A 12,906-nucleotide genomic window follows, 5' to 3' on the forward strand; every position below is an offset into this window, starting at 1 on the left:
TCTGTTTTTCTTTTTCTCTCCTTTTCTTTTTTTTCTCATTGTCTCTCAGACACGCGCGCCCACACACACAGACACACACGCGCGCCTCCTCCACCCCCCCCACACACACACAGACACACACACGCGCGTTCGCGCGCACACACACGCACACACGCACACGCACACGATGGCCCCATAGATCCGTGGATGTTCGTAATGGTAATTTAGTGCTAAAGTTATTACCAAGCTAATCACACCCGCGTTTTCCCCGCTCCTCGTTTTTCTATTTATTATTTATACGCAGATTATATGTTATACAGATAGAGATTATTAGATTATATTATGTATATCGCTATATATTCATATTATATATTTTACCAACCCTTGTTACCGCGTTGAACAAACGCGGACGGCTTTTTTACTCGATCATTGTTGAATCTCGTGTAAGATAAAAAAAAAAAAAATCATGTGTTACCGTGTATAGCTGCACTCCGCGATGATCTTTTTTGTATAAGCGACGAATTCACGTGTACAACGTTTATCGAGGAGTAAACATTGCAAAAGATTAGCAAGCTGTACAAGTGTGTTTCTTTTCCTGTAGCCTTTGAAAATTTACCTCTCTACAAAAGTGAAAAAGCCCTGAAAAAAAAAGAAAAAGAAAAAAAAGAAGGAAAAAAGGAAATGAAAAGAAGAAAAAAGATAAAAAAGAAAGAAACAGAGAAAGATTGTATTTTTCATGATAGAGTATCGTGATTCGTTAATCGGAACGGTGTCGTTATATAGGCATAATAAGTTTATATTTTACATTGAGCTATATCATATAGAATGATTTTTAATGTTAGAAATATTTGAACAATACGCAGTACAAGATATACATATACTCGTATTATTTACAAATGACCGCTTATTCCGATTTGTACAATTTTTAACGAGGAAAGTGTTACCAGTAAATTATATATTTAAACGTAGTATTTAAATTATATGTATAACAGAAGAGGAGAGAAATATCACAAGTGATTATTCGCTATTACGTTACAACGGACGGTATTTTTGTTTATGTAAATATTGTATAGAAGTTTACGTAGATAACAGTTCACACACGAGCCAAAAAATGTTTGCGTTAGCAAGTTATCGCCATCGTCGATCATTCGTAACGATTACCTGCTTTTACACTAACACTAGCATTATCTAGTTATATCTATCCAATTTCATATATACAAGATGTACAAAGTAATCGATGGTAATTAATTACTGCAGCAGATGCGCGTCGGCTTTCCTCACATTATATTATTATATGTATGTATATCATTTTCATCGCAAATTCGATAATCATATTGCACCGCACTTTACAGGATAAAAAAGAAATGAAATGCGAATTCTTCCGAGGTACTATACGTAAGGCGATATTAGGTTTCTCAAAATATTCTCCTTTTTACGATATATGAAAATTATTCCATTGTGGTTTCGTGTTTCGCTTTCGAAAGATAGGTATGTACTATCGTTTACGATTTTTTTTTACCTGTGACTCGTGCAACTTGTTTTATTTTTTTTTTTTAATTGCTATTATACACAAATATAAACAAATACATATATATATATATATAAAATACGTATATATATATATATATTTGTACAGTTACAGTTGTTTTTTTTTTTAAATAAATTTTTTGTCGAAACGAATCTTGCCTTGTTTTCTTCTTTTTTAAACGAAAACTCGTGGACGTATTCTGAACGAAATACATCATTGTGAAATACAGGTTTCAGTCGATCTTCGTAGACTCTGCCATAATTTTCATTATTCATGCTGCTGATTCTTATCGTTAGATATGCACTAGATCGCACTTTAATTTCTATACTTTTCACAGGAACGAGAACCGCAAACTATCACGTTGTACTCAGATGCATGTTAAATTAAGTTGAAGACGTTGTCAGCAGTTGTCGACGAAAGACGCGGTGGAACCGCTGGCAATTTCTGCGTACTCCTGTCTACTTGCCGAACAGAGCCTGCTGGTGAAGTCTGCTTCTCTTTTCCTGCGCATATAATAACGTATGCAAATTTACAAAGATGTATGTATATGAAAGATAATGTTATAAACGAGTCGATACGATTATTAAATTACTACGTGTAACTTTAAACGTTGAATATGTTGAATATCGTGTACACTGTCGACGTTACGAACATACGTCGTATGCGTGACGTGATGTCGAGGAATAGGAAAAATAGCCGGCGCCTCTGACGTTGAAAGGTAATTGGCTTACCCTCTTCCCGGAATTTCCATAACGTCCACTGTGACGCTGTTGACGTAGAGGCGATCGTTACACCAGAAGAAGCAGAGCGACTTCGGTTGTAACACGTCCATATCGTAGGTCCATGAAAGCTCGACGCGTCGAATTTTCCCAAGTTCACCGGTTGCACCGGCCGGATGAGCGACGACCATTCGGACTGTCGATCCATGTTCCAATTTCATGTAACCGCTACGGTTGCGGGAATGAAAGAAGCAAAAAGTTGGCCAATTAAGTTCAAAGTAGTTATCGCGAAAGCGAGGCCATGAAAAAGCACGTGTCCCGTATGCGAAAGTAGCAAGTTGAGACGAGAATAGCGCCGCAAGCTGCGTGCCTGCCCTAAAATCGTCTCAAATTTCTTCGATATGCAGATCGCGTGCTTTTTCGATTGGACATCGTTTTACTCCTATAGGTGAGAATACTACAAGTCCTTCGAGTGTCAGACTGCCGTTTATTAACACTCTGTGTATGGATGAGATCGTGTTTGTATATCTGTATCTACGGCAAATTACCTTTCCTATTCGTTTTTTTCTTTATTTATCGTTTCGTGGTTTCATTTCGATAGGCAACGGTGTATTTATCGTAGTTTTCCTCTTTTACGAGCAATATTTCAAAATGAAGCGTTCGATTACCAATGAGACGATGGAATTAATTTTAATAGAATTATAGAGATACACGAAGATTACCTAGGTGTGAGATCAATGTCTCGAATAATGTCATTTTCCGCGTGAAAAGTGACTTTCAGGAAGCCTTGGACCCAACTTTCTGCACTCGGTGGCCGGGCAAGATCGATGGTGATCCTGTAATGTCTCCCTGACAAGTAATCGAGATTTGCATGTTAATAACTTAAAAACGAAGTTATCAATTTTCGTTAATTCCACCTTTCTATTTATCAGTTATCTTATTATTATTCGGTAACTTTGATTCTATTTCTCGATAAAGAATTAAAAATCGTTTCGAGGTCGTAAAAAAATCATTTGCATTTTATCCGATCGGCCGAATGGCTGTTGCAAGTTGCTAGCGGATTCTTATGTAGTGCACGGTTAAATTAGTTTCGAGACACGTAGCAATTTTCCTCGACGATAAGCAGGGTGAAAGCAGGCTGTCGCGATTCATAATAATAAATAATTGCGCGACACCTACGCTCGGAACTGCCCGACAAGTTCGATCCAGTGCAGAAGCGTTCCAGCAAGAATCGATAAAATTCAAACGATGATCGATGGAATCTAAAATTCACTTTGAAATATTTCTAAGACGTCCGAAACGAGGAATTCGCTTTTTCCTTAGAATTGCGTTCAATCAGGTTCTTTCCTAGAAACGCAGATTTCTTCTCTTTGGAAGCTATGCTTTAAGGTAGAAGGAATCTTCAAGTCCGTACAGGAATATACACCGAATCGTAATCGCAATTATTCGAAAATATCGATTGAAGATCGATAGAGGGCTTAAAAAATCGATGAAATCCAACGGTGAAGGTATTTGTAACACTCACTGCAAAAAGGATCTTCTTTGCCAGTGGCGAAGAAGAATTTCGACCCGAGCAGAGACAGAATATCCTGTCCCATAGCCTGCCTTCCAACCAAAGCTGGACTGGTGTCTGCATGATAACCCATGATACCGCAACTAAGACTGTTGTTGCTCTTGCACGAGAAACATTCGCCTTTGAGGAAGCTGGCGTAACTGGAACACTCGTGGGCCACGTATTGGCACTTGGAGTTGATGCTCTCGGTGAAGAGTTTTATGGAACGCACATGATTGCAGGCAACCAGTACTCGCGACGCTTCTTCCAGACCTTCTTTGATCAGGGTTAAGGGCAAGGAAGGGGTAGTTTCGCTGAGATCCGTGCATCCTGGCTGTTCCTTGCCATTGTTCGGGTAGAAGTCCAGGTGGCCACATGGTTGAATCATTCCATATCCGGGAAGCCCTTGTCGCGCGATAAGTTAGTTTATAGAATATAGAACGATTACATAAACAGAACGATTAGAGTGTTGCTTTAGTAGTCCGTAAGATTTTATTTCGTTTAATAATCCTGCTTGTCGTTCGTTTTTTATTTCAACTTTTCAACTTTTACATCGTACTTTGTGTTTCGGTAGAATTTACCAAGTAAAAACCGCTTCGTCTTAACAAACGTAACATATACGTAGTTAACTTTCAACGTTGAAATAGCGAAACAAGAAACCAAAGTTGATAATTATTAATAATCGGATTAGAAGAGCGGGATCAGTAGGTATCCACGTTAACATATTTTTCTGTTACCTAGGAAAAAGAAGTTCTTGCCATCGGTGTGAATGACGTCGACCAACTTGGCGTCGGTGTAGTCCAGTCTTACGTGACTGGGCATCCCTTGGAAATAGGGCTCTGCAGGATCCAATCCCGTAATACGACCAACCTTCCCTCCCATCTTTTCTCCTGCATATCCCGCGGTATGTGCCCCCAAGCTGTGTCCGATCAGGTGCACGTCATTTGGGTCCAGTCCATAATTTGTCTGCGTTTCAACAAACAATACTTTGATCTTTCCATTTCGTTTTCTTATCTCCCAATGCAGCATCGACGTTTTACGAGCTTCGACATTCCAGTTTCATAGCGTTTAATATCGTAATACGTATTTAGAGATGTTCGCATCTTCTAATCACACAAACCAAATAAATAATAAGAATATAACAACATATGATACTAATTAATTTGTATCACGTGTAAATACTTTTTGTATTCGCTGTATATGCTACACGTACATTACGAGTTTGTCCAAGCGTGAGTAAACCAACGTTACGTAAATTAAGCGATAAAACCTAGAAACGAATCTAAGCGATCTAAAAGTTTGCTTTAGAATCAGATTAAACGTCACAATGTGCTATAAAGTCACTTTTTTCCTTTTTTTCTTCTTTCTTTTCTTTTCAGAAAAAAAAAGAAAAGAAAAAAAGATTCTGAAGAGAACAGCTAGCTTGCTCGTTCGCGAAATTCATTTTACCTGCAGGTGTTTAAGGAGATGAGCTATTTCGAGGCCCACCAGTCTCGTGTTGGCGGTTGCTTGAGTATAAAGCGGCAAACTTCCTCCACCCCAGTCAACTATGATGACATTGTAGTTGTCGTGCTTCAATAATTCGTTTCTCATTTCCTGTGGCGACGATTCAACAACGGATCAGATAGGAATGCAAGTAAATCGAAGTAAACTAAGAAATATTATCGTTAAATGTATCAAACATGTAAATAAACTTTCAACCCCGTTGTATCAACTTTTAACTATCAAATATATATTAATTTGAAACATTTACCGCCCCTACTACTTGATGCGCGAAAAAATTAATAAAATCGTATTTCACGATCGATTTTCAATTATGAAATACATCTTGCTCCAAACATCGATACGCGCGAATATTCTTACTATTCGAACAAAATAATTCCTTAATGTAAAATTAATGTAAAAAATATTTCCTTGATACAGGAAAATGAAAAGAGCGAAAGAGCGAAGCGAAGAGGCGATTCACTTACGTTGACCCAATTGCTGAGCGGTGTATCTATGAATCCGTGTATAATGAATTTTGTTTTCCTTTTCGGATCGAAGTACGACCGTTTTATTGACTTGTCTTTCGCGGCTGACAAGGTCTGGCCCTGTGAAGAGACGGACAAAATATTCCATTAAACGAAACAACGTTACGAATTAAAAAGGTCTAACCGCAAGTTGTAATTTTAGTAGTAATTAGTCGACTGGAAAGAATTATAATAGTAAATATGTACTGTTTTACTCACTTCGACGTTATTATCGTTCGTGTATAGAATAAATTTCGTATTGATGACTTCTCGTGGTAAAGGGAAGACGTTGAGCGGTCTATGGATAAGGTGATACCAGCTTCTGGTTATGTTCAGGCACCCTAGCTCGTCGTAGCATCGTGTCTCGTTCTCGACTAACGAAATAAAATCACGATAATAATAAATAAAATATAGAAAGCGAAACGGTTGCCCGAACCATCTTTTACATCGGGTTTGACAAAATGTAATTACACGGCAACCAAGGAATGTTGACGTCGATTCGATCGCTACGTGCCCACTGCCAAGGGTCCAGGATTCCAGCGGAACAGATAACAGGAGTCAATGCGACGAGTAGCAGAATCGACGCTTCTCCGCCCTCGGTGACTCCTTGCTTCTTCCTCCTCATCCTGCAGCGGAAACAAAACGATCGATTTAGACCTCGTATCGTTAGAGGAGAGCAGCTGCAAACGCTCTCTTCGACCCAAGATTAATTAATTGACGTGCGGGTAATGAAAGGAGTCAGGAATCGCGAGAGAGATCTTTTTCGTCGAGAAAACTCGGCTTCAAGTTCAAACGTGCCTTAAAACTGCCAGACCTTTCGCGAAGATTAAATTGGGATTTTTCGTGCGTAGATTGGATCAACGTTCGATCCACTCCCAATTATTCTATTCTATTTTAACTCAAATTGTACCGAGTCGATTTCTTCGCCACGATTCTCTATTTATACGTATTATCTCGAAATCATTTGATTCGTCGATCGCGTTTAATCGATCGACACCGCTTTCGTTTAACTAGCGTACCTGCGCGAAGAAATCTCATTTGCCAGAAAAGAACGAGCCGAACGAACGAACGAACGAGCGTAAGTAGAAGCGTTCGCGAAGCCTAAGTAGAATTGGCGAGATACGATCAGACGCTTCGCTCGATCCGTCCGCGATAGTCCCAAGGTAGTCCCGCGTAGTCGTGGAATATGATAAAATAATAGGGCACCGCGAAAGGAAACTCCGGATAAAATGTAACAGTAGCCTGTTAACGATCCACTCTATCAAATTATCCACCGAGTGGTGTCGATTTCGCGTCGCGCCGAGAACTATAACGACCAGCGAGTGGTTTAGATGATTTGAGAATTTAGAAAACTGGACGGAGAAGTTTACTTACAAAACATTGCGTAACTCGAGATCTCGGAACCGTGAGAAGACGATCCGTAAGAATCAAATACTCGTCACCTACGTTGAACGGAGAATAACTGGCCGATTAAATACGTATTCTCCGCTAAATGGTAATTCTCGCGTCGAAATGAGAAACCATGATCAATTTGAACTGTTTTCCCTCGGAAGCTAGAAGATTAAAACCCCGACCGTAGAATCTAAACGCCACGTTGTCACGCGCGGAAATTCGCTGGAAAACATATTTTCGAGTTCGTGACACGTTACAGCAACAAAGTACTCGTGCATAATTCTTAGTAGTCGAAACGAATTACCGCGTAGATGCCGACTCCTCTGTTCGTCTGTTATTATTGTATTTTTTTCGTCCTTACGCGGCACGTGTAGATATATGTAAATCTTATCTTCAACGTACGGATCGTTGCAACCAGTACGATGGATATAAACGAACGCAAGCTCTTGGCGAAAACATAAAATTGCATAAAAGATTACGGAGTAAACGAGCGGGAGCAGGCACGATGTTGCGTAATTTTGGCGAGGATGTGACGATCGTGGTGATCGCGCGGAGCCCCGCAGAAATCGCTAGATGCAACAACAGCGCGAGCAGTCTGTTTACCCGGTGCCGTTACGTAAAATCCAGTCTAATTTTCGATGACCGGGGATCGGCCTTTCGAAAATGCTTTCGATACCGCTGCTTGTTATGGAAAGCCTGTCCCATGGATCGAGGTATGGAGGTTGGCTTTCGGGTACCGGATGGTCGGGATGGACCAAAGAGGCTGGCCAAAAACCGGTCGCTCGCATTTCACCACGACTTCCAGTATTAAATAATTATTATTTCGAAAGCGAGAGTGTAACCGCGGCGCCAGCGTTCCCAGTGATTCGCAACTATCAACTGTCGTGGTTTTGCCACTGTCGAAACGAATCGAGGCGATCGATCGTCGTAAAAATCGAGACGCGAAGGAAAGTTCATTAAAGACTAGACTTATCTCGAAATCTGTCGTTATCTCGATTCGTTCGATTACTTTACCCGAGTTTCGACCAATCTAGCCAATCTAGCCAATCTAGCCAATCTAGCTAAAGCTAGATACGTATTATTATATCGTATTATTAGTTAGTTAGTATCAGTTGGTCAAAGCGTATAGCGCCAAGTTGTATCGAATTATATCGCGTCATAGGACAATTGTACGGAGGACGTAACCGGAGCACGTGGAACTCACGTCGGGAGCTGATGACACGAACAATACGGAAGGGTTCACGGCTGTTAACAAATCGCGCGAATAAACTATTCGACGATATAAATTGAAGCACCAAGGATAATACGAGACCGATTGAACGAACTGGATATCCAATTTGTAGATTCGCAGAGGTTCGCTATAATCCTGATTACACGCGTTACGAAGAAAGCACGTTTATTAATCGCAAGGTTCGCCAGCCGGTTGGAATAATAGACACGTAAAAGTACATAAATAAGTAAATCGAATTTCATTCGTAATTCGCGAGGATTTCACGCGTTGGTTGAAAATCGATTAGAAAGCCCAGAGAGCCACTGTATCATACGTATCTTCGACTCTTCTTAATCGTTCGAAGTTCGAACAGGCCGTTTTTATACTACTTCCAACACACCCGCGTATACGAGACAGATAGGTAGGTAGAAATTTATAAAATACGCTTCTACCGGTTGATAGATAACGCGAACGATGCCATAACTCCTCTTCGAAGCTTTCTAATTACGTTTCCTGCCGTATGCTCAGCCGGATGTTACTGCAGAAAGTAGACGACTTTTAACGAACTTGCAGCGTCGTTTAGAGATCGTGCGAGTTCTCTTTGCGCGGCCTGATTTCCGAGGAAGAATTAGGTCGATGAAAATCTCGGTGAAAACCGTTCTAACGCTCCTACTTACTCAGAGATTCGTTCTGTGACGGTCGATGCAATTTTAACGCCGCCACTCGTCCCCTTTCTCAACTTTTCTTCCTTTTCTAATACAAATTCTAATACAAGTTATCATCGATCCGATACGAGTTAGCCAATAACCGACGTTTTACTTTACATTTTATAATATATAACGTACAATATGTCGATCGCGAACGAAAATACTAAATACCAAATACTAAAATACGCGTTCCAAGTTCGAAGACGTTTCCAGCACCGTTGTTCTTCTCGAATCGATCGTACAGCGGATTTCCTTTTTTTTAAAAACGATCGCGTCTACGATTACTAATGTCAGCGAACACGGTTTTCAACGATATAAATCCAAATTCCTAAAACCAATACGGCGGAATCAACGCGACCATCGACACCTACTAAGTTCGGTTCGACCAAATCCTGGAAGAAAATACGGAGCAGGCGAAAGCATCCGGTGTCGATACACAGAACTGTTTGCGTCGATCGTACAAGAAGGAAACGGGTCAACGATATTTACGCAAATATTACAGGAATATTTGCCGCGCGACTGGCGCGAACGAGAACCACTGGGTGCCTACATATCTGCGTAAACACGAAGAGAGGAACACGATCGCGACCTAGATTCGACGTCCTTCCCTCCGGCAATGCTGTACCACTTCCTGCACACGCCTCTCTCTTCTCTTCCGAATCGACGAGGTGCCATTTTTTCGTCCGTTTGCTTCCTTCAACCGTTTGCTTTTCTCTTTCTCGTTTCTGTCGAGGACGAAGAACGCGTCGCGCCGTAAGAAAGTCGTCTAAACGGCACACGCAGCGAAAGCAGACGCCACGTAGGGCAGCTAATGCCACTTTATCGCGTCCAACCGATCGTTTCGTATAACAGCGTTCGAGGCTAAGAAAATTTCGGCAAGTTTCGTACGACACGCGCGATACCACAAAATGCTACGAACATTTCATCGCGCGTGTTTCGATATTTCCGTCAGCCACCGTGTATACGCACAATGAAACTTTCTTCGTGCCACTTTGCCACTTTGAAACGTCGACAGATTTAACCCTTCGTCCGCAACCGAGCCTGCAACCTTATCGTCGTTAAACCTTAAAGTCGCTATTACATACTCGCATATAATTGTCGCTTATCCGAATAGCGATCATCTACTATGACGGAACTGTTGCAATTACACGATGGTCTATCTATGGAAATGACAATTCTCTCGTTACCGTCGCGACGCAACATGGCAATTTCCTTGTGGCGCGAGGGATTCCAGATCACGATCGTCCTTTTATAATTACAACGAAGGAAATACGGATGTTACGCTTCTCTTTTAATCGCTAGGAAATAGATGGAAAGGTAATAATTTTTCGATAGCCAGCACTCATCTTCCAACTCTTTTCAACCAGCGTACAAGCCTAGAAGCCTAGAAGAATTAGTTTTCTTTGCGATTACATCGGTATTAGCGAAAAATCAAATTTCAAATATTCACAGGCCTACTACGATCTTTAGATTTAGTGGAATTTAGCTATTAATTTCTATAATCTCTTATCTGATCGCTTTTTAATCCCGAAAGTCGTCGTTGCATCGCGTAATGTCTCAAACGCAACGTAAAAAGAGTTGCTCCTCGGTCGAATTACGGTCGCTCGCAGCCGAGTAAAGTCGTATCGAGGATACGCATTCTTATAACGCGGACAAGGTTTCGGCGTAGCTCGTAAACGAGAGCCGAACAATCGACCTCTCGAATAATCCAGCAATTCCCCGAGCAGAAAAAGTTTTGCGAAAGTGGCACGGCTTTTTTTTTCTTTTTTCTTTTTCCACGACTCGAGCTGCATCCGAGCGATACTTTGTCCGACGTTCGATTAAATTCTATCGTTGCCGTAACTAATTACACAGGAAGTATAACGGCGCGCGTGGTCGCCGAAGTAAAGCGTCTTTATGCTCAAAGGACGATTACTACAGCCTTCTTTTCCTTATAGCGACGCTTTTCGAACTTGCACGTGTCCCTAAATAATTCATATGGAATAGGACGTAAATCGAACGTTTATTCTCGCTTGGATAACGGAATTTCCTAAAACTGAATTACATCGTTAAGCGGGAAATAGGAACCGTAATTCTATCGCGGTTTCTCTTATCGACTATATAAATTTCGATTGGTATTGTTCGACGCTTGTTCGGTTTATCGTTAGATACAAAGTAACGATCGTTTTCGTTGCAAGCGAGCGTGCGTGGCCGCATAAGTGAAAGTAATTTACCTGTTCCGTCACTTTTACGCGCAAGCTCTCTCAAATCGCAAATTGCTTCAAATGTTTCCACGAGGATGCGCAATTAATATTAAGAGGTGGCAGGGTAATTGAAATTCTTCGGTGGTGTAATTTCACGTGGTATCCTGCACCGCGCTGCAGCGAATCGGTACTTACTAGTTTGAAAAGCAGTGAAAGTGGCCATCGCACGCACAATGGATTCCTCGTTTCCCTTCGATCGAGGTAAACAAACGGCCGCGATTAAGCCCAACTCCGATCGATGACTCTATTCCACGTTTAACGTTTCACGATCCGCGGACCTTCGAATAACGCGTTTTTCGCTTCCCTCGATTTATTTTACAACAATTCGCTTCCACCGGTTTAATTTACGAACCGAGCTCGATCAATTTTAATAATTTCGATTAACGTTTCGTATCGATCGTTGAAAAATACGAACCGACGACGATATGGATAGTTGTTATTTTATCAGCTTTGCGACCGAAACAAGTAAGGCCTTCGTACCTTTTCGCAGATAATCGAAGATCGCGTCGAACGGCGTATAGAAAAGCGTGTACATAGTTCGATTTGAAAAGAACGAAGCTCGAAATGCCACGTCGAAGTAACCACCAAGACAAGGACTTTGCGACCGTCGCGAGATATCCCTCGCGTTTCAAACGCTTTTTCCAATAACGTACAGTTCGTTGAGATATTTTCGTGGATCGGTTAAAACGAGACAGCCTGTATACTTTGAAAAACGGTACGTTTGTTAATCATATCTCTCTCGATATTAGATATTCGGATGCTTCCACTACACGGTAAACGATTAAAGCAATCGCCACGTATTTACTTATACTAGACCACTTATACTAGAAATACTCGTATCCTTATACTTAAATACTTATCCCTGACGTTCTCCGCATTTGGACGCGCAAAGCGACAGTCGACCGCCTTTGAAACGTATTTGCGATACGCGAGTCATTGCAGTCTCGTTTTACGCGAAGATGGAAAAATCGTTGCGACGTCGGAATCGAGGTGCGCGGCGGTGAAATTTATTCCTTGGTCTGCGAATTTCAGGCCACGCGTGTTACATAATCGCGCGTAACAAATACGAGAACAGGAGAGACGAGAGGCAAGAGAGATAGATAGAGAGAGAAAGGCTCGATTACGTTAGTCGTAAATAAAAATCGAAAGCATTTCCCTAGCAGCGGTACGATGCGTTAGGTCACGAGGATGATTCGGCGGTTCCACGCGCGTTTCTCTTCTCTTTCGAATAGTCGAGACCTTTTATTTCGTTGCCTCTCTTTTTTTTTTTTTATGTTAATCAATCTCCATCGAAGACGACCGAACAGGCATCGATTTCGATTGCTTCTCGCAAGGTAAGAAGATACGATCAACGACGATGGTAAAAATAAGTCGAGCTTTGTAAAAAGACGATTCGCAGCGTCGGCAACGAAAATCCTACGACAGCAAAATTGCGATATTTCTGGCAAAGCCGCGTTCCGCGCGAAGCCCGTGCTCGTTTCCGCAAGAGTGGTTCGAACTTTTGAAAAAACTTGACCGTCCAGAGGTCAAACAACAGCATGCGATAAACCGTTTCTTCGTCTCTCAA

The 12,906-nt window shown here is 41.4% G+C and overlaps 1 protein-coding gene across 3 annotated transcripts in view; it reads right to left on the reverse strand.

Annotated features, from left to right (window-relative positions):
- Positions 1-1,621: 1,621 nt before the first annotated feature.
- The window catches only part of LOC100745181 (pancreatic lipase-related protein 2), a 35,534-nt gene continuing 24,249 nt past the window's right edge, over positions 1,622-12,906 (reverse strand). For all 3 annotated transcript variants that reach the window (XM_024369727.2, XM_012389173.2, XM_003491797.4), the window contains 9 exons: positions 6,259-6,413; positions 6,007-6,161; positions 5,749-5,868; positions 5,228-5,374; positions 4,516-4,744; positions 3,752-4,183; positions 2,949-3,075; positions 2,239-2,454; positions 1,622-2,010 (listed from right to left, as the gene is read on the reverse strand). In XM_024369727.2, coding sequence (XP_024225495.1) covers positions 1,908-2,010; positions 2,239-2,454; positions 2,949-3,075; positions 3,752-4,183; positions 4,516-4,744; positions 5,228-5,374; positions 5,749-5,868; positions 6,007-6,161; positions 6,259-6,413 — 1,684 coding nt within the window. In that variant the 3' untranslated portion in view covers positions 1,622-1,907. The remainder of the gene's footprint in view (positions 2,011-2,238; positions 2,455-2,948; positions 3,076-3,751; positions 4,184-4,515; positions 4,745-5,227; positions 5,375-5,748; positions 5,869-6,006; positions 6,162-6,258; positions 6,414-12,906) is intronic.

The sequence above is a fragment of the Bombus impatiens genome, unplaced genomic scaffold (assembly GCF_000188095.3).
Source record: "Bombus impatiens unplaced genomic scaffold, BIMP_2.2 scf_0637, whole genome shotgun sequence".
Lineage (NCBI taxonomy): Eukaryota > Metazoa > Arthropoda > Insecta > Hymenoptera > Apidae > Bombus > Bombus impatiens.